Here is a 21,912-nt window from a genome sequence, read left to right as displayed (position 1 = left end):
TCTGTAACGTATCATCGGATATGGTCACCTGCTTCTATTTCAAACAAAAAATTTGGTCGACCCACAAGCCTGTCACCCATACCATGGATAGGTCGCATTTTAAGGAAAGGCAACAATATCATTGCTGGCTACGCCATGTCGTGAAAGTCACTCTCCCAAGACAGCCGACGGGTGAGTCGCCCCAAGAGCGCCTGACGCAGAGTGGTAGAGGACGGGTGCCGGCATCTTGGAAAGTCCTGGGAGGAGCTGAAGTGCATTTCAGGTAACCGCGAACGATGGCGCGTAGGTGCTTTTTAGTTCCAGCTCATTAGATAGTAATCAAAACATTAATAATTGGAGCTTACTTTGTCAATTGGAAAACATCCTGTTAGAGAAGAAATTATAATTATGAAAAGCTAAGTATTGTTAGCTCAGTAAAACCAATAGACTCTGGAAGTAATTGCCTATCTGAAACTCCAATAGAAAGTTTATTAAAATCACTTGGGGTATGTATCTTCCCGTATCATAAATTAGTACTAAATTGCGTTTGCAAAAGCGCTTAACATTGCCTCCCACCATAAATAAATATTCTCCAGCTCCCAGGAAAAAACATAAACTCCAGTCGACGGCAAACTTCCTATTAATGAGCAGGATTTTGCTTATAATTTCGTAACTTGCACTTATAAATCTCGCAGTAAGATCCGCTTACACTTCCAGGACCTGGTTAAGGTGTGTGCGCTCGGTAACATATCAATCTCCCATTCGGTCACAGCGTTAAATATCCATCCAAGGGAAACACCTTCATGCAAATGCTTTTTTCCTTGTTGTATATCCTCCGTGAATGGTCTGGCTTTATTACAGAAATGTTTCCGGCTTGATGATTTATTGGCAACAGGGAGTAGCTGTTTCCTGCAACACTCGACTCTTCTCGTCTACTCAAGAAGTGTGAAGTGTTATGTAGATACGCGCGTATTCGTGCTAGAGTGAAATAAATCAAATCAGGATATTGAGTTTCTTCGTTTAACAAGGCGTCAAGTTGCTTTTCGCACCTTTTTGCATATGAATGCAAGAGGCAAAAATATGTACGGTAATACCTGTAGATATGGGGGAAGAAATGCTAAGGATAACTTAGTGTCTTCCCCGCTTAAATGGGCCAGGAGATTGTTTTTCCAGTTAAATCAGGGAAATGCTATTCTCTTTTCCGAAATTGTACGGGAAGCTTCTTGAAGATTCATAATACATAGTTCCATAGGAATTTACTTATCAAAAGTTGTTGTTGTGAAGTGAAAAACCTAAAATAGACGAATCTTTTAAGATTCCAGATATAGTAGAATCCCGATAATTCGTATGGTCAAAGGACTGAAGGGATTATCATTTATCAAGAGTGGCATTAAGTATATAGGTTTATTAAGTACTCTCCCAGATGCATCGACCTACTTTGCACAAGTGCCGGACACTGTCCCAGGACGTGTATAGAGGTTTCATCACCCTCCGCACAAAACCTGCAGGCAGTGTCCGTAGATATCCATAGTTTCCCTTGGTGATAGTTTATCCGACAGTGACCAGTGAGAATTCCCACTATGATTCGGAGGTTCTTTTTGGTGAGGTTTAAGTAATCCTTTGTGCGCATGGGTTCGTATCCCCCAATAAGCACCCTGGACTGCTCCATCCCTGGTAGGGTCGATAACATTTGTTTAGGACTTTATTTTCAGTGACATTATGTTTCCTTCTCGATATCATCACAGTCATGCTGTGCAAGCAATGAACCAAAAGTAGCGAGATGAGCACAATGAACGATCTCAAATACCTATGACAAAACGGGATTGGAGCCCACGGCAACAAGATTCAGAGGCTCGTTCAGCCAGCTTAACAACCAAATTTGTTAAATTTCGTGAGCTGAACCTATGAGTTCGTTCATCAGCACCCCAGATGATAATATTCGTGAAACTTTAGAGCAAAGAAGGAACCCGGTGCAGGCGAATGTTGAATAGGATAGCAACAAGAACTTCCGAAGATGGCTTCCTCTATGGAGAGGATCCGAGCAATGGAAAATTTTACGGTCTTGAAAACTATCTCACCTGGAAATTTACGATACTGGTATTCGTCTCCCTCATTTATTGCATGTTTGCGGCTGGCTGAAAGCAGCATTTAAGGATTCTGAGTCTTAGATCTTAAGTATTCCTGTTACGTGGCAACTTGAAAAGGACGAACCTATGCACTACCAATGCAATCATTACAAAGTATTTAAGCCGAAAAAAAGGGAGCCACATTGCGGCTGGTTACTAATTACTCCTTGGAGGGTATACATGGTCCAATGAAATGCGCTTCAACTCCCCCCAAGACTCCTCGAGACACTCGCACTCCATCTCTATCGTTGTGCGCCAAGCCCCATTGGGGCGATCCACCCATCGGCCATTTTAGGAGATTGGTTCCACCGCATGGCTTAGTCAACAATAGAATTATCGCCCCTCCTTAATGTGCCACCTATTCACTGCCTGTTCCGCCTTTTGACCACATCGTTCGCGGGTAACTGGCCTGTGCACCAACCAAGTTCATTTGAAATAGTATCAGGCCAGCGTAATGCGATGATACGACGCAGATAGGTATTCACGAACAATAGTGTTCACTTTCCATATGCTCCTTCCATATAGCAGCATCAACTTGATCTTGGTGTTGAGATAACTGCATTTCCAGATTTTATCCAACGTGGCGAAAGCGAATCTAACGCTCTTAATGCGTCGGGCAACATCCAGTTTGGCACCACCGTGGCAGTTGCCATCCTTCCTAGATAATTGATTGTTGTCTTCGATGTTCTGCCCATTAATGCAACTAGGGAGAGTGTGATGACCCGTCAGACTGAAAACCTTGGTTTTGTGGGTATTTCTTTAGTCTATCTCTACCTGCCTCTCTTTTCAAATCCAGAGCAATTTGGCCAAGATCCGTGACCCATTGAAAAGTTGAGTGAGCAAACAGATGTCATCAGCGTAGTCGAGGCATTTGAGAAAAGATGTCATAGTCCATTGAATTCCTCCACGTCCTCAAGACAAGGTAGCACGAAAAACGTTACCAATAATAAGAAGAAATAATGTCGGTGACAAGATGCAACCCTGGCGGAGTCTGCTTTCTACCTCAAAATTCTCCGAGATTTTCCCTCTGTGCAGCGTATGACATCTTGCGCCATCATATATTGCTCTGATAATAGCTGTTAGTATCCAGAGAGGGTACCAGCCTGCTCTCTATTGAGTTGTCCAGCTATTTTCTTAGCGCCGGTAGGGAGCAGGCAGATACTCCTCCAGCCTACTTTCTGTCAAACAAACTTTCTAGGTTGATGTGTTCCAGTATTACTGTAGCTACTATCTTTCCGACAGCAATTATCACACTTAAAACGGGTGCCCTTCTTTAGAAACTTAACGATCGTCCCCTTCTTCCACTTTCTGGGAAAGGTGACCGATTCCCATGATTTCCGTAGGAGTAAAAGTAACAGGTCTACAGAAACTACAGGTGCAGCAATAAATAACTCTGGGCGGAAACCATCGATCGCAGCGTTTGAGTGGCTGAAATGGAGGAGGAACAATTTGTATTCGCATATTATAGTGGGCGGCCATTTCGAATCACAAGAGGTGAAATTTTACTGAATATGATACGGTTGAAGTATTCTTTGCACCCATTCAGTTAGTCGTGGTTGCGGATGAAAAGTCGACCGTTGACATCCTTCACAGGACCATCGCATTTCGGGATGCCGTATACAGTTCTGAAATTATTGCGATCTGCGGCATCTTCCGCTTCCCTGATCAGCACTATAGCAAATTCTCTCTTGTCATGATATTCTCAAGCGCGTTTCACAGTATGTCTGCCGTTCGATCAGCAAGATAGCTTTCCCATCGTCCAAGGACAGCTGGGTCATATAAGCGGTGGATTTTGTACTTAGGGGGTCGAAATTTTCCACCCCTGTGAGGAGTGACGACCGCAACATGCTAGCAAACGTAAGCGACCATCAGATATTGATCGAAGCCGATATCGGCACTTCTCTAACTACGCACATCCAGGAGAGAACCCCTAAATCGACCGCTGATCGCGAAGCGGCCAATTTGATTGCTTGTTCGGTGCACGGTGCCCGTGTACGGTTATGCCAGGATCTGTCCTCGAGCAATGACGAGGCGATGCAAGCTGCAGACATTCATGAATTTCCCACCATTATCTTTACGATCGTCAAGACCATGTTTTACCCATCATATATCCGAGGAAAGGGTTGTGGGAGCCCACCTTGGCGTTCAAATCATCCATCATGATCACAGTGTCAGCTTTAGGAAATGAAGATTGCCTTGAAAGATATTTTTCCTTTTTATTAGCTAAAAAGTATCTAGTCTATACAAATCCGTATCTCGGAAACCAACTGTCCCCTTCTTCAGTGTTTTATCGCAGTAAGAAGTTAACGACCTTCCGTGTTCCGCACCTTCCCCAGACTTACCGAAGTTAGTTTACGCTGAAGGATGACAGTTTCCAACAGCAGAAACTGACAAAAATTTCATCAGTGAATTATATTGCTCCTTATCAAACCAGATAGGACCTGTCCTCTTCTGCTGTAATTACCATTGCTTCTGAGCGATCACGCTTTTGCACTTTCCTCTCGGTTTCAGTTCAGTTCACCTTGAACTTGGAGCCCGCTCATTGTCAGCATCATCGATCACCATATTGAGAAAATTTTTTGTGGGGGTTCCTTCTTTTGTTTCTTTGGCGGCTGTCGATGCAAACCTGGCTCATCTGTGCCCTTAGTGAGCCATGTTTATTGTTGAACATCAGGGAATCCGGAATGAGATTTCCAATAGGATCTTTGTTACGGGGCAGCAATGTTTGTGTTGATCTTTCCAACGATGATTCTCTCATTTATACTGTATAGTCCCTGTCATTATTCTTCTGTATGAAGACCGTTCAGTCTTTTTCAGGAATTGTTCGAAATAGTATCAAACTTTGAAGAAGGGATCTTCTTGAGTTTTTTCCCTACTGATTCCTCGATTTGTAATACTATCTACAGCAGAGGCGAAGTTGGCTATGACTGAGGGATTACACTAATTATGTGTCGACCTGTTTGCTCATATTTCTCTGCCGCCAGAACTCGGTATTCCATTTCCTGCATCATAACTTCTTCTGTTTCCAGATAAAGAGCTACTGTTTTTAGACGCAAGGATCGACGTCCCCCTCTCTTGTCCCAAGCTACCGCCGGTTACTATCAAGGAGTGGGCTTTTGGTAGCAGAACTGTAGATTTTTGTTCAGTGACAAATCCTCTGTTTTCTGTCATTTTGTAGTAGAGGTTCTACAAGTTACCATAGGCCCATACTACCATTTGACAGTCCGCGTGTCTGGCTGTTGCACGGAGATCTTTATACCTGTTAATACGGAATTTCGTGGGAATATTGGAACTGTGAGCCGCCATACATGGCACCTTGATGGTGATATGGTACCTTGCAACTAGCAAACTTGGGGCGACCGAAATAGTCATACGAGGTATGAAACTTTTGACATTTTTCGGATTAATCGTGCAGATAGTCGCGTATAAGCTTTAAGGTCAAATATAGTAAACTTAGAGTAGGAAGGGAAAGGTAGGGAATAACAAGCTGGGATTTAAGTACACTGAAAAGATCAGAGAAGGTTTTTGAAGTCCTATAAATGGAATTTAGGTTATTCACATTCGGCACTAACGGTATTACGTAAAGCTTACGCCCAGAAACAGAGAGCGCACTCAAATTGATGACGACAGATAGATTGAAAACCTGTTAGGCTATGCGTCATCTTAGGAAGCGAATAACACTGGGCCTATGCTGCGTTGGTTACCCAGCGACCGTATCACGAAGTATTAGTTTTAGGCCAAACAACAAGCTAAACTGTTAACTCAATTTCAATTGCATACTATACGGAGAAAAGGACGAAGTCGACTACCGGCACATTGCAAGCAGTTGCAGGTGCGCTGATTACAAAGAAGCCCTCAGAACAAATAGCAGATGAGATTGGTACTGAACAGCGTTCATCACTGAGAGACGGCGCAAGAAGTTCTCGAAGGGCATCCGCAACGAAACCATGAGAATTCACTAAAGTCGGTAAATCACACCGCAATAAGGAGCTAACAGGTTGAATAAAAATCAAACAAACTGTACAGTTTTACAAACTGATGGAGAACATACCCTTGAGAGGTTATGGGATACCCTTAGGTGAGGTTTATAAGGGCAAATGTAAGAGGAATTTAAATCAACAGTTGTTATACTATTCTTATCGCAATACTTGTAGAATACTAGATCCTGAATGATATAGCTCAAAAATACAGCGGCTAAATGGTTGGTTTCAGAGGCGTATTTTTTCGAGTATCAAAAGCACTAACACTTTTTAAGAATAATACCTAGTATCCCAACCACCCTGAGAGACAAACTGATTTTAGTCAGCTGTATATGTGTAGCTACGTGAGCAAGGACTCCCAGAGGTCCCTTCTTCTTTTTCTTCAGCCTTTGTCCCATTCACAAGCGGGGTCGGCTCGTCGTGATCGGCTTCGCCATTTGGCTCTATCGAATGCCTGATCTGGGTGCAATCTCGAGGCTTTCAAATCCCCATCCAGCGTATCAAGCCACCGTTGCTTAGGTCTGCCTTTTGGTCATTTACCATCGACTTCGATGTTCAGACCAATTTTGGCAAGTGAATTCTCGTTAGCACGAATTGCGTGACCATACCATCGGTGTAACCCCATAACATCATCATCATCATCAACGGCGCAACAACCGGTATCCGGTCTAGGCCTGCCTTAATAAGGAACTCCAGACATCCCGGTTTTGCGCCGAGGTCCACCAATTCGATATCCCTAAAAGCTGTCTGGCGTCCTGGCCCACGCCATCGCTCCATCTTAGGCAGGGTCTGCCTCGTCTTCTTTTCCTACCATAGATATTGCCCTTATATACTTTCCGGGTGGGATCATCTTCATCCATACGGATTAAGTGACCCGCCCACCGTAACCTATTGAGCCGGATTTTATCCACAACCGGACGGTCATGGTATCGCTCATAGATTTCGTCATTGTGTAGGCTACGGAATCGTCCATCCTCATGTAGGGGGCCAAAAATTCTTCGGAGGATTCTTCTCTCGAACGCGGCCAAGAGTTCGCAATTTTTCTTGCTAAGAACCCAAGTTTCCGAGGAATACATGAGGACTGGCAAGATCATAGTCTTGTACAGTAAGAGCTTTGACCCTATGGTGAGACGTTTCGAGCGGAACAGTCTTTGTAAGCTGAAGTAGGCTCTGTTGGCTGACAACAACCGTGCGCGGATTTCATCATCGTAGTTGTTATCGGTTGTGATTTTCGACCCTAGATAGGAGAAATTGTCAACGGTCTCAAAGTTGTATTCCCCTATCCTTATTCTTGTTCGTGTTTGTGTTTGACCAGTGCGGTTTGATGTTGTTGGTTGATTCGTCTTCGGTGCTGACGTTGCCACCATGTATTTTGTCTTGCCTTCATTGATGTGCAGCCCAAGATCTCGCGCCGCCTGCTCGATCTGGATGAAGGCAGTTTGAACGTCTCGAGTGGTTCTTCCCATGATGTCGATATCGTCAGCATAGGCCAGTAGTTGGGTGGACTTGAAGAGGATCGTACCTCTTGCATTCACCTCAGCATCCCGGATTACCTTCTCGAGGGCCAGGTTAAAGAGGACGCATGATAGCGCATCCCCTTGTCGTAGACCGTTGTTGATGTCGAATGGTCTTGAGAGTGATCCTGCTGCTTTTATCTGGCCTCGCACATTGGTCAGGGTCAGCCTAGTCAGTCTTATTAATTTCGTCGGGATACCGAATTCCCTCATGGCCGTGTACAGTTTTACCCTGGCTATGCTATCATAGGCGGCTTTAAAGTCGATGAACAGATGATGCAACTGTTGTCCATATTCCAACAGTTTTTCCATCGCCTGCCGCAGAGAGAAAATCTGATCTGTTGCTGATTTGCCTGGAGTGAAGCCTCTTTGGTATGGGCCAATGATGTTCTGGGCGTATGGGGCTATCCGGCCTAGCAAGATAGTGGAGAATATCTTATAGATGGTACTCAGCAACGTGATACCTCTATAATTGCTGCACTGTGTGATATCTCCCTTTTTATGTATGAGACAGATTATGCCTCGCTGCCAATCGTCAGGCATTGATTCGCTGTCCCATACCTTGAGCACAAGTTGATGAACCACTTGGTGTAACTGGTCGCCTCCATATTTAACCAATTCGGCTGTAATTCCATCGGCTCCTGGCGACTTATGATTTTTTAGCCGATGAATTGCACGGACTGTTTCTCCTAAACTTGGTGGTGGCAGTATTTGTCCGTCGTCTTCAGTTGGCGGGACCTCCAACTCGCCGATGTTCTGGTTGTTCAGTAGCTCATCAAAGTACTCAACCCATCGCTCTAATATGCCCATTCTGTCGGAAATCAGATTTCCCTCTTTGTCTCGGCAGGATGAGCATCGAGGTGTATAAGGCTTCATCCTGCTGACTTGTTGGTAAAACTTCCGCGCCTGGTGCGGTTGCTCCCTGTACTTTTCTAGTTCACAGACTTGTTGGTTCTCCCAGGCTTCCTTTTTCCGTCTGTGAAGTCGCTTCTCCGCTCGACGGAGTTCGTGATAAGTCTCTGCGCGTGCCCGCGTTCTTTGAGAATGCAACATTACTCGGTATGCGGCATTCTTCCGTTCCGTTGCTAGCTTACATTCATCGTCAAACCAGCCGTTCCGACTCCTTTTGCGGCTGGGGCCAAGTATATTTGTGGCCGTATCCATGATAACGTTTTTCAGGTGGTTGTGAAGATCATTAGTTGATACTTCATCTCCAGGTCCTCTGTTGACTGCGGTTATTGCGGCATCCATTTCCCTCTTATAGGTGTCGCGGAGGGTTGTGTTGTGGATGGCTTCAGTGTTCACTCTCACCTGATTGTCAGAGGGAATTCTAGGTGGTATTGTTATTCGAGCTCGGAGCACCATGCCAACGAGATAGTGATCCGAGTCTATATTGGCCCCCCTATATGTTCTGACATTCATCAAGGCTGAGAGGTGGCGGCGTTCGATCAACACGTGGTCAATTTGGTTGAAAGTGGTCCCGTCTGGAGAGGCCCACGTATGTTTGTGGACCGCTTTCCGCGCAAACCAGGTACTTCCAACAACCATTTCGTGTGACCCTGCTAATTGAATAGTCCGCAGTCCGTTATCATTTGTTTTTTCGTGTAAGCTATGGGAGCCAACGTATCGCCTGAATACGGGCTCCTTCCCTACTTGGCTGTTAAAATCCCCAAGTATGATTTTGATATCATATCTGGGACAGGCTTCGAGGGTTCTTTCTACTGCCTCGTAGAAGGTATCCTTCTCCGACTCTGCAGTCTCCTCTGTAGGGGCGTGAACGTTTATGAGGCTTATATTTCTAAATTTGCCTCGCAAGCGCAGAGTGCATAGCCGTTCGCTTATACTTTCAAAGCCGATAACAGCAGGTTTCATTTTTTGGCTGACTAAGAAACCTACTCCGAGCACATGGTTTACTGGATGGCCGCTATAATATATGGTGTAGTGGCTCTTCTCCAGGAAACCGGTCCCTGTCCATCGCATCTCTTGCAACGCTGTTACATCAGCCCGATATTGGGACAGGGTATCGGCTAGCTGCTTATCAGCTTCATCTCTGTACAGGGAGCGCACGTTCCATGAGAAAATGCGCAAATCGTTGTTCCTTTGTCGTTGCCGGGTCCGTCGTTTTAATATCCGTCCTATCCGAGGCTCCTGTTGTGGCTTCGTAACGGTTGTTTTCCGTGTAGGGTTGTCAGCCCTACCCAACCCCCAACCTGGAGGACCAGTTGGTACAATTTGTCCCGTTTTTAGGCGCGGGAGACTCGCCTTCATCCTTCTCCGTCTGCAGCTTTTCGTCAAGAAAGAGCTCCCAGCGGTCACCACGTGGAGGTGGAGATAGGGTTTGGTAGTAGAGCTGTTGGTGTTGGTTCAGCAGGCATTTCCCAGGTTTTATGCTCCATCGTGGGTACCAATCCACGTTTCGCCCCGGGACCTATACTACCCTTTGACCACCATAACGACCCCATAACGATCGCGGATATCCTCATTTCGGATGTGATCTAAACGTGTGAGGCCACTAGTCCAACGTAGCATCTTCGTCTCCATTACCGCAAGACGCCGTTCATTGTCTTTTATGGTCGGCCAACACTCAGAACCATAGAGAGCGATTGGACGGACAGCATTGCGGTAAATTTTAGATTTAAGACGTTCGTTGATACGTCGATCACAAAAAACACCAGTTGTTGAACGCCACTTCATCCAGGTTGCGTTAATGCGTGAAGCAATTTCATAACGCAGTTCTCCATTGGCTGATACCGTTGACCCGAAGTATTTAAATCGCTCAGTTCTGGGTAGACCACTGCCGCTGACAGTGATTGTGCCTGTTTCATGGGGATCGGTCGTCAAAAATTCATTTTTGTTTAAATTCAATCTGAGACCGTGTTGCATGAGGCGATCATTCCATTTTTGAACAAGTTCGTTCATTTTTGCTATCAGATGCTAGGAAAACATCATCTGCATAAAGCAGTGTGTAGGGCGCTGGACGTTGGATATCCCGTGTGACGGTGTCCATAACAAGGACAAAGAGGAGTGGTGAGAGGGCACTTCCTTGATGAACACCAACAGAGACACGAAGCGGTTTTGATACACCCGCCATACTTCCAACTTTACTTTTCGGATCGTGGTAGAGCAATTGAACCCAGCGCACGAGTTGTTCGTGTTGTCGCAAAGCATACCAGATGAGTTCGTGTGGTACACGGTCAAACGCTTTCTCTAGATCCAGAAAGGCAATGTAAAGAGGGCGATGCTTCTCACGGTGTTTCTCCATGAGTAACCGCGCAGCGTGTATTGCGTCAGTAGTTCCGCAGTTCTTGACAAATCCGGCTTGATTCACGGTTATTTCAACGATTTCGCGAATACGGTTGTCAAGAATGCGTTCAAAAATTTTCTCTTTCTCCACCAAAGGTCCGTATTGCAAACGGTTCCCGAGTCCAATATTTGTATGATACCTCCAATTACTGAGGACGATAATGGGCAGTACAAGACCACAGGTGCAATCCCAACAAAACTTGGAACCAGTCAGCGAAAGCTGGGCACGACCTATTCACTTAAGCCTTTGTGCGTAAAACAAAATGAGTGGTACTTCCCATATGCAATGAATCACCTGAAGAGCAATATTAGATTGTCCCATTTTACGGGATTTACAACGTATTTGTACCTAATATTGAAGTTGCAGCGACCCACGCCATGTACTTTGGAGGGATCACTTCACTCCTCGCAGGAGATGCGGTGAGATGATTGAGAGGGTAGAAACCGGGTAGAACAGCGGCCTTTCAATCTCGCTACCATGGGTTCGAATCTCAGACTTGATAGATCTAGAATTGAGACCTTAAAACGTGTTAATGTGGAAACAAGTCGAAAAACCGGAAACTGGACAAATCGGGTATCAAAGGTTTTGTTAATTTCTTATGTAAGAATATGCGGTTACACAATAGTTCCACGTATATATAGCTCATGGTGCATATACATTAAATATACCCGATATTCAATTCGGTGTGGTATGTACTAACATTTTGTATCTTCGGAAGTAGTAAATTGACACAAAGGAAGCAATCTCGACTTAATATAACTTTGTTGATAATAGTAGGATTTCGACCAAACTTTCCAATATGATAGCTCTTATCAAAGTCTATTTTATTGCAATGTTACGTATCTAGGTTGAATTTAAAGCGGGGAAACGTGGAAAATACAAAAGGTGCAGTGCCAATAAATCAAAGATGCATTGGCTGAAATAATTTTTTCCTGGATGGAACAGTTCCATGTTTGTGTGAGAATACCACAAGACTTGATAGTTGATCCCCGCTGTCAGAATGCAGTTCTCATACTTTCTGTGTAAAACAAGACAACGATCGTGAAATCATGTAATCACTGGTAGCTCAGATGTAGCTGAATATACTAACCCACCCCTAATATTAAGAAATAGGTTGTAGCCATCGATTCAAAACATGTGTTGCTCTGTCCCCAGTTTCGAGGTTGATTGACACTTCGAAGACGAAAGTACACCGTGAGAATATAATTGGCGAGCTGCGCAAGTCGGAAGAAAGATTTTAATTATAAAAACACGGAACGTGCTATTGAAGGAAGCAAGACGGGGGAGTCTTAATAATGATATCTTAATGGCATACCCATCTCACAGAGAAATTTTTAAATGGTAGCCTCGAAGGGGAGATCCAGAAAGGAGGATGTATCATAGTTTTTAGTAGGTGAGAACCAAGTTGGCTTTACAAACTGAAATAGATACATATGTTTGGTTAACATTTTTACACCTCAGACGCAGACAGCTCGCCATCCAACATTATACATTTGCTACTGTGGTACTGTGATCGGTAGAGTTTCCAGGATAGCAGAGGGATATCATTGCAGAATTGCGTCTTACTAGATACGGTAAAGGTTTCGAAAAGCTTCAGTTCCAGAAGTACCCTTGGGAAACTCACATTTTCTGATAAACTCTCCTATGATTACCTTCCAAATTCCCCGCAACTTTTGGTGCTCCCCGTTATTAAAAGTTTTATTTGGTTGTAATTCAAAATTCACCTGATTTACAAAAAACAAGCATCTCCTTGGATAGTTGAACATTTGCTCATATTCAAATAATTGACGCAAGCAGGCTTGGTACAAATTAATTTAAGTAAGATTCTCCCTATTTATTTGAACATGAGCACAAACACCATCTTCATTAGTTTCATATTTGGCATCTTACTTCGGCAGACGCTCTTACAAAGTGTGTCAACCTTCCAACGTAAATAATTCGCAGCATATTAAGGACAATCGCTACTTCACTTCTATCAATCAACTTGGCGAAGTCAAGAATCTTCTTAGCATGAGGTGGTTTCAAGGTGCGCAAAGTAAGGGTGCTTACATCAAAAACGTGACGAATAACACACATATAGTCATACCGCAACGCTTAGTCCTGGCACCGTAGTACATCACTGTGATTACGACATCACTTAATGCTGGGGAGGAACACAGCGGAGTCTTATATTCACTGTTTTCCCAGTACTCACACGCGCTTTTCCTCAAACATAGCTTTTTGGTTAAAGGATAATTAAAGTCTTACATCCATTTCGTGGAACGACCACATATGGTTGGGACCGCTGTATAAATGCGGTGGTGGCTTATAGTTCAGTGTAATGTGAGCATCGAGTTTACTGTGCAATCCTTTTTAATTAAAAGTCACAGCGAAATTACTTTCACGTTGACTAACTAGTTGTGTAGATTCACAAAGACAACACACCCGTAGATTTGTAATGATCCCATGGCGTATTTCACCTCTACCATTTTTGCATTTGCATAGATGCAGTGATTTATAATCATCTTTTGAATGTGGCAATGATGAAAAGGTTTTGCTTCTAATAATATGTGATAGGGGTTGCAATGTTCCCTTTCATGTGAAAACTGTAATAATTTGCAATTATGCAAGTACATATGAACACTGATCCAAAAATGAGTAAGATACAGCCAATTTTAGCCTACCTCAAGGAAAGATGAATATTCAGCAAATATTATACTAAAAGGCTGTTATGTCGTTCCAATGGCTGGGAAGCTAGGTAGGTATCAGTGTCCGCGGAGCCTAATGAACGCTGCATTGCGCCGTTTTAATGCCACAAACTTCTAATGCCATGAATGCTGTGATAAGAGAAAGGGGGCAGAGTCCTGCCAGCTCAGATCTTCAGAGCCGATCTCTCCCATCCTGCCATCAGAGATCTCTCTAACGTCCTCAAAGATTTATTCGCCAAGCCTCTAGCTAGAGCTGAGTAATCGAAGAGGAAGTGGCTGTAGATTCCTCTCTCTTCTCCGCAGTTTGGCAATGCACACTGCAGGGTTTGCCTCCAGCCACCCGCTCCCCCACCCCCCGCCCTTAGGACATTGTCGTAGGACATCTAGGCGTAACTTCCTAGGATTATCAATGTTTGGGTTGTAAGTTCGTGTAATCAATTTTATGATTATGTGTTATGAATTCTATCGATACTTTTAATTTTCCTGAAGAATCCTTGGGTCCTGGCCTGTAGCTTCGTAAGATCACCTTCGTCAACCAGCTTGCAGTCAATACAAGGAACCTCATGCGCAGAATTTAATCGTTTCAGTTCCGCATTGATATCTACGCTCTGCAAGAAACCCGAAAAGCTTCGACATTCAACGAGAACGCGGTATGACTATAAACTTCTCTATTTTGGTAACCCACACACTCAATACGGTGTTGGCATTGCCATCTCTGAGACCTTCCGTGATCCCATTAAAGAAGTCGAACGATTTGATGATTGGCTGGTGAAGCTCTCCATTATATTAGCTGATCCCACTATTCACTTCTTCACCGCGTACGCACAACAGGCAGTGCGACCTGATGCCGAGAAAGATGCCTTCTGGCAACTTCTCGATGAAAGGACTTGTCACGTGCCTGCTAACGACTATATTTTAATGGTTATGGTGGCGAAAAGGCAGACGGTAATAGGTACCATGGGGGAAAGCGGTTCGAAGCGCGCAATTAGGGTGGCGAGCGAATAATCAATTCTGCAGACACCCAGGACCTTGTACTTATAAATACATGGTTCATCGAACGATTGTCTCATCTTCCTACATTTTATAGCGGCAACAGTAAAACGCAAATCGACTATATTCTCATAAGACACCGACATTTTACCACTGTCACTGCTTGAAAATCCGTTCCCTATCAGACTATAGCACCTCAACATCGGCCGTTGATTGCCGTCCTGCGAATTAAGGCACCGGTAAAACAGCGTGAGGAACGCACTGGCCCGCGGCGCATTAAATGGTGGGGATTTGGTGAGAAGAAAGAAGAAAAGATCTCAATCACAAACCAAATGAAAGACACGACCCACTAAGCGGCCTCTGCAACCATCGGGGTCACCAAGCCGGGTAAGCGGTACATCAACCGAGATACTTGGCATTGGAATGACGATGTTGAAATAAAGGTCCGTGGGAAGAACCGCCATTTGGCTAATTTATAAGAACGCCAACCGAAGGAAAGCAGTCGCTGTCACCCGAGCGGACCATTACAAAAATCTCTACGATAAACTGGACACTCGAGATACCGAGAGAGATCTGTATCGACTTGGCAAAAGCCGTAATGAACGCACATAGGATATCGAACACTTTTGTTGTGTTAATGACAAGAACGGTACTTTGCTTATCAACCGTTGAGCCGGGGCTGATAGATGGCGAGAATACTGCGAGCAAATTTCAACTCAAGAGATTGCTCATCTTCCACTTCTGCAATCACTGCCGACATTTGAAACAGTTCCACCTGTCAGCGAAACTGGTGCTCAGAGGTGGTGGCGAAGAAGACGGGGCAGCAACCCTGTCAGCCGAACCAAAACCAAGTGACCGAGGAGAACCTCCATAGTGGTGGCACCGGGAGGCGTTGTATCGCATTGACTTGCCGGCCGTGATGCATTAGGCGAATGCTCCAAAGACCTAATTAGGGCGATCAGACCCGAATCTGCACGGGGACTCATCTGAAGTGGCAGTAGTCACGAAACTTCTCCAGGGGTATACTGGTACCATGGGAACTGGGATAGCCCCTGAACTCACATACTTCAGGAGAATTCCTGTTGTATGTGCGTTCAGCTCGGTTGTTCTCGGTTGGCCTCCTAGTGGAAGCTTCATGAGGGTTGTGGTTATGTTCAAGCGAATGGATACCGGCTCAGCGTGTTGTTGCGTTTCAACACGGATGCCGTATTTCTTAGTTCGGTAAAGATTTTGGTAGGTTCTGCATCCAACAGTATGAATGCTGAGCCATGCAATCGGTATAGACTGATACCGCCGTAGCTTGCTGCGGCGGGGTTCTGATTATGGTCACAAAGTCAATCCGTGTCTTAAGAAGTCCACGAGACAGATACTCACGATAAACAACCAGGACTTTCGTGTCAGCGCGACTGAAGTCGAGAAGGCAACAAAACGAATGAAATCGGGGAAAGCCACAGGACCAGACGACATCGCATCTGACCCCTGGAAAGCGAACAGTTAGGACCCAACACTGTGGCTCATTGAATTCTTTAATCGGATTATTTAGGAAGGTAGAACACCATCTGACTGGCATCAAAGTATCACAGCTCGAATATGGCAAAAGAAAGGTAGTCCAGCAAAGCATTTGAACGCGTTCTTGGCGCGAAATCATTTAAACAACCTTGAATCAAGTCGGATTTGTCAAAAACTGCGGAACTACTGACGCAATAGACGCTGCGCGGTTACTCATGGAGAAATACGGTAAGAAGCATCGCCCTCTTTACTTTCCCTTTCTGGATCTAGAGAAAGCATTTGGCTGTGTGCCTCACGAACTCATCTGGTATGCTTTACCACAACACTTAGTGCTAGAAGAACTAGTTCGCTGGGTGTATCAAAATCGCTTCGTGTCTCTGTTGGTGTTCATTAAGCAAGCGCCCCCTGACCACTCCTCTTTTTTTTTTGTTATGGACACCGTTACACGGCACATCCAACGTCCAGCGTCGTATACACTGCTTTATGCATATGATGTTTTCCTAGCATCTGATAGCAAAACTGATATCGATCAATTTGTCCAAAAATGGAATGATCGCCTCATGCAACACGGTGTCAGATTGAATTTAAACAAAACTGAATTTTTAACGATCGATTCCCATGAAACAGACACAATCACTGTCGACGGCATTGATCCGCCTAGGACTGAGCGATTTAAATACCTCGGGTCAACGCTATCAGCCAATGGGGAACTATGAAATTGCTTCACGCAACCTGGATGAAGTGGCGTTTCACAACTGACGTTCTTTGTGATTGACGTATCAACGAACGTCTCAAATCTAAAATTTATCGTAGTGTCGTCCTGTGGCCCGCTATGGTTCTGGGTGTTGGCCGACTATAAAAAACAATGAACGGCGTCTTGCGTTAATGGAGACCTAGATGTTGCGTTGGGCGTGACACGTTGTGATCACATCCGAAATGAGGATAACCACGATCCTTATGAGGTTGCACCGATCGTGGAACAATTGCGAGAGAGGCGTCTTCGATGGTATGGTCATGAAATTCGTGCTAGCGAGAATTCACTTGCCAAGAGTGATCTGAACATCGAAGTCGATGGTAAACGACCAAAAGGTAGGCCGAAAGAAGGGTGACATGAAACGCTGGATGGGGATTTAAAAGCCTCGAGATTGTACCCAGATCAGGCATTCTATAGAGCCAAATGGCGAAACCGATCACGACGAGCCGACCCCGCTTGGGAATAGGACAAAGGCTGAAGAAAAAGAATAGTAATAACATAACTAACGGCGAGTTTTCTGGCTCCTAACTTCACCACTGATTTGTTCAAAATTACCTCCTTCTTGAATTTGAATTTGGGGGGGGAAGGGTGGGTTCTTACTTTCTGCTGGCATAAGTCTATCCTGGCCCTTCATTAGGGCCTCTTCCGATTCAAGGCCTTTTTTCAAAAACCACAAATACAATTTAGCCTCTGTGTCATTGAGGCGTGTTTCCTCCCTGACGTTTTAAACTTACTTTTGACTTCAAGGACTTTATTTGTGGTCTTCTCAACAGGCAAGTGTTGAGCATGGCTCCATTGCTCAACTTCCGAACTTTTCCTCTCTTGAGTGTTATTACGTAGCTGTCAGTAGTGCGGATAATTACCTCCGACTTTTAGATCCGTTTGTGTACGGCATGGAGTCCCGGTTCTTTGTTGTTATTTTTCTTCTTTGTATTTTTCACTCATTTAGTTTGCAGAAGTATAGGGATTACAAGATCCGCTAGTATTTTGGCATAGCCTCGGTAATAAGGTAAAGTTAAGCTCCTCACTGACGCGACCACGTGTCAGTGAGGCTCATTTCGAATACAATCTGTTGCCACCAACTCCAGATTATCCAATGAGTACGATTTGTATAATACTCTGGTTTGGGGGAGTCTCCCAGTCTCCGACCACATTCAGTTTAATGAATTGTTTGAAGTTATTCCTCTGCTTGTAAGTGTTTCATACGTAGCCTAACAGACCTTGAAATTTTGAAAGTTAAGACAAAAAATTGCCAAGCGTTCGAAGTGCAAGCAGCATCCGAACTTTGTTTGTTGTTTAGAAGTTCCTCCATAATGAAGTGTTAATTGGACTTACGGTGAACGCTGGGAAGACTGGGCTAGTTATGTTCACTAGGAACGTCAGGTGGGGCAGCTGTACGCTACCCACCTTAGCAGGGGCAGAAATCCAGCTCACACAAACAGTCAAGTACTTAGGAGTACATTTCGACTCCAAGTTAACGAGGAAGCATTATATCCAGGAACAACATCAGAAATCCTGCAGATTGTTCTGGTGCTGTAGGAATGCGATAGGTAAGACCTGGGGACTTTCATCCAAACGGATATACTGGATGTATACATCCATAATAAAACTCAATTTTGATGTATGCATGCATCGTCTGGTGGCCAAGAATGAACTTTGCTAACGGCAGGAAGCTGCTAACGCAGATTTAGAGGCCCGGTTGCCTAAGCATTACTAGAGCAATGAGTAGTACGCTGACCGTGGCACTCGAAGCTATACTAAATTTGCCCCCTATCCATTTGGAGGTAAAACGGAAAGCAGCTGTAAGCTTGATACCATTGGCGCGAGAAGGCGGCTAATCAAACGGTCATGCGTCTATCTGGAAATTCCTTCCTTCCGGTAGCCCTGATGCCGACCGATCATATGGTTTCCAGATTTGTCTTTGAAAAGACATACACTATCATAATCACCGAAAGAGAAGAATGGTCGACCAGTGGCCATGAGTCTTTTCAGATTACAGACCTAATAATCGGGCGCAGGGGTGTTCTCGGAGAATCCGATTATACAACTGGCCCAACCCCTCGGAAAAATGACGACCATATTCCAGGCCATATGCCATTTCATTGGCAGCAGAAGAATATCTGCGACAAAAATGGAGGGGTCGCACCATTCGAATCTGTTCCGACAGTCGGGCGGCATTATCAGCACTAAATGGCAACGGCATATCAAGCCAGTTAGTGTGGAGTTGTCATCAGGTGCTACTGAAATTTGGCCGACTGAACGAAACATTCCTGATGTGGGTGCCGGGGCACTCTGGCATCGCCGGTAATAAGGAGGCTGAGAGACTGGCTTGCCTAGGGTCTGGATCCACAATGGTGGGGCGGGAATCCGACCGTCTACTGTCAAGTCTGCTCTGAAGGGTGAAATTGCAAGGATTCACGCAACCGAGGGGAGAAATTTGGACTCTTGCCGGCAAGCGAAAATCCTTGTGAAGGAGCCTAGGGCCACTAGAGCAGCATTTTTGTTGTCCCTTAAGAACATGAAAACCCTAGTAGGGCTTTTGATGGGACGCTGCTCCTTAAACTACCATATGGAAAAGATTGGGGTAGTGGTTTCCGCTATGTGCAGCCAATGTGAGGAGGAGGAAGAGACGGCCCTACACTTTTTATGCAGCTGTCCGGCATCCTCAGATCTTAGACGAAGACACCTTGGCAAGGTTTTCTTCAATGAAGAATCTGCACAGTCTCTACCTCTGGAGAATGTTCTCAGATTCGATAAAGCCTGCGAACACCGTAGGCGGGAAGCCATTGAATAGGCAACCTGCGGGGATAGTACAATGGGCCTAACAATGGCCTGAGTGCTCGGAGCTGCGGCTCCCCCCAGTTGGCTAAACTAAAACTAAAACTAAGTGTTAATTGACATCGCAATACACTGTGCTCATCAACAATGCTTAAAATCCATTGTGATGATTATGATTCGGACATGAGGGAAGACCACTACCGCTGCCAACTCCTGGTTCTCTCAAAGTCATTCTTTCTGTAATGGATTTACTGCTTGGAGATCATATTCGCTTTATACCAAAGTGCTGATTTCATACTACGTCAATACATATTCTACCCTGCTGTGAAAATTTGCACTCCCACTCAGGCTAACAATTCATACGTATATTTCCACTCCTTTCACCTTTCTTATTTATGAACATATGCCAGTTTTCTTTTTCCTACGTTAATTGTTTTGTTATAGTCACAAACAACCCTCGCCCCCCCCTGAATTCAATTATTTAGTCTTATACGTCTTCTACCATGCCCCCCCCCCTTCAACCAGGTTAAATTAAGTTCCTTAGGCCTACCTATTATTATTAGACTTTAGATCGCTGATCTCAATCTACCTTTGATAAACCACAACAATAATTACACGAACGGCCTTCAGAATTACTCACCACCTAAAATTAAGACAGTGCGATAACACCGAGCTTTCGTTCTATAAAAATATCTAAGTAGAAACGTAGATCTGCTAATGAAACTCATCGATAGTGTGTAGATGTCTCACGTTTACCTGAGTAACTGACTAGCTTTACGGCCTATAATAGTACGATAACGCCAAGTACAGACGCGCGGTTATGATAAATAAATGGCTCAGTACTCACTCGAAAGCGGGGTTGTAAATATTGAAAGAAGAACAGCGGAATACTTCCATATAATTAGCACTTTAATAGTATCGCATACTTATTTGTGTCCAACGACCTCTGGGTATCAAGTGCCGGTGAAACATGGAGACTATGAACCTTTTCAAGGAATGGCGGAAAAAGCGTTTCTACAAAATGCCAATGGATAGATCGAAGCAATCGGAACTCAGTCTGGCGTGGACGTACAGTTTTGTGAAAAATCTGACACCTAAAAGCGTAGTTCGAAAGCATGATCTAACCGTGGCAGTTCCGTCACGTCGGAAAACCCCAATCAGATGGTCTCTTTCTTTGGACCTCACCTATGTTCTCGCGCTGATGAATACTCAACAAAGGAATTGTGCTGTGATTTGTTGTATTTTTGATTTATTTTTCATCCTGGACTTTCGTAAGAACCAGATATTTGTAAAGAGTCGTTCTGACAAGATTTCGTTTAGTGTGTCATTTGCCAAAATAGAGGGTGATAAGCTCATGAATGTTAAACTTTTTCCTTATATTGGTACGGATTTCACTACCAAAATCTAATGTATCCGTGAAATTAATTAATCTTATCACTTTCAGGACAAATGCTGATGAAATGGCTCGTGACATCTATGCAGGGCGCCGGGAGCATCCTGAACGAAATCGACCTAGCCGCCCTGGCGCAACAATGCTGCGTTAACCTTCTGATAGCAGGCGTTATCAAACCAATATGTGATAAACAACAATCGACTGAAGTGGAAACTTTCTACGTAAGTATCTGGTTGTATGACGCTTTCTGATATCAGAACATTTGGCTCTGTTTATCACGCGTAAGCTATTTATTTTCATCGATTGTATAATAGCGTTCGGAACGTTTGTAGTTTCACAAGTCATCAAGGTTTCATGCAAAATTCACTGATAATGATATATTAAAGAAGACCAGAGAATAGTATTTCAATCGCAACCCAATTGAAATTATTTAGAACTCCCCTTTCTGAATTATTAAAGGTAAACACAGGAGCATTCATTTATATGAATAACTGGTGACACTGACGTGTATATGCAACGTCATTGAAATTATTATTGATTTTCCCTCTACATATTACCAACCCTGTTCATACTGAAGTTCATTCGATATGTGGTACTAGGAAAAAGATACTTTTCCCAGAACGTAAATTTCCATATTAGTGAAATGTTCATTGAAGATGTAGTTGTACTTTGCTGGTAGCAATTCTACTTAGAATTTTGTTTTAGTAAATGAAGATGGTGGGGGTTTAATGGGTGTACCTGCTGTGTAGACACAATCCCACGGTCTTCTTCAGCCGCTGATTAATTTGGGGGCCGCTATCAGAGAATCGGTCAGAAGGCCACCGTAGTTCCCAGAGTACCAATTAACCTCCGGTGTTGCTTCGTGGGGATAGCTACGTCTGATGAGTCCTTCCAGGCT

General features: G+C 44.3%; 1 protein-coding gene across 1 annotated transcript in view; it reads left to right on the top strand.

The window, feature by feature from the left end:
• LOC119647087 (protein cappuccino) overlaps window positions 1-21,912 on the top strand; it is a 151,629-nt gene that overhangs the window by 104,460 nt on the left and 25,257 nt on the right. The window contains exon 5 of the mRNA XM_038047860.1: window positions 21,066-21,235. Coding sequence (XP_037903788.1) covers window positions 21,066-21,235 — 170 coding nt within the window. The remainder of the gene's footprint in view (window positions 1-21,065; window positions 21,236-21,912) is intronic.

Source organism: Hermetia illucens, chromosome 1 (genome assembly GCF_905115235.1).
Source record: "Hermetia illucens chromosome 1, iHerIll2.2.curated.20191125, whole genome shotgun sequence".
NCBI classification, from domain to species: domain Eukaryota; kingdom Metazoa; phylum Arthropoda; class Insecta; order Diptera; family Stratiomyidae; genus Hermetia; species Hermetia illucens.
This window is presented reverse-complemented; position numbering and strand designations above follow the sequence as displayed.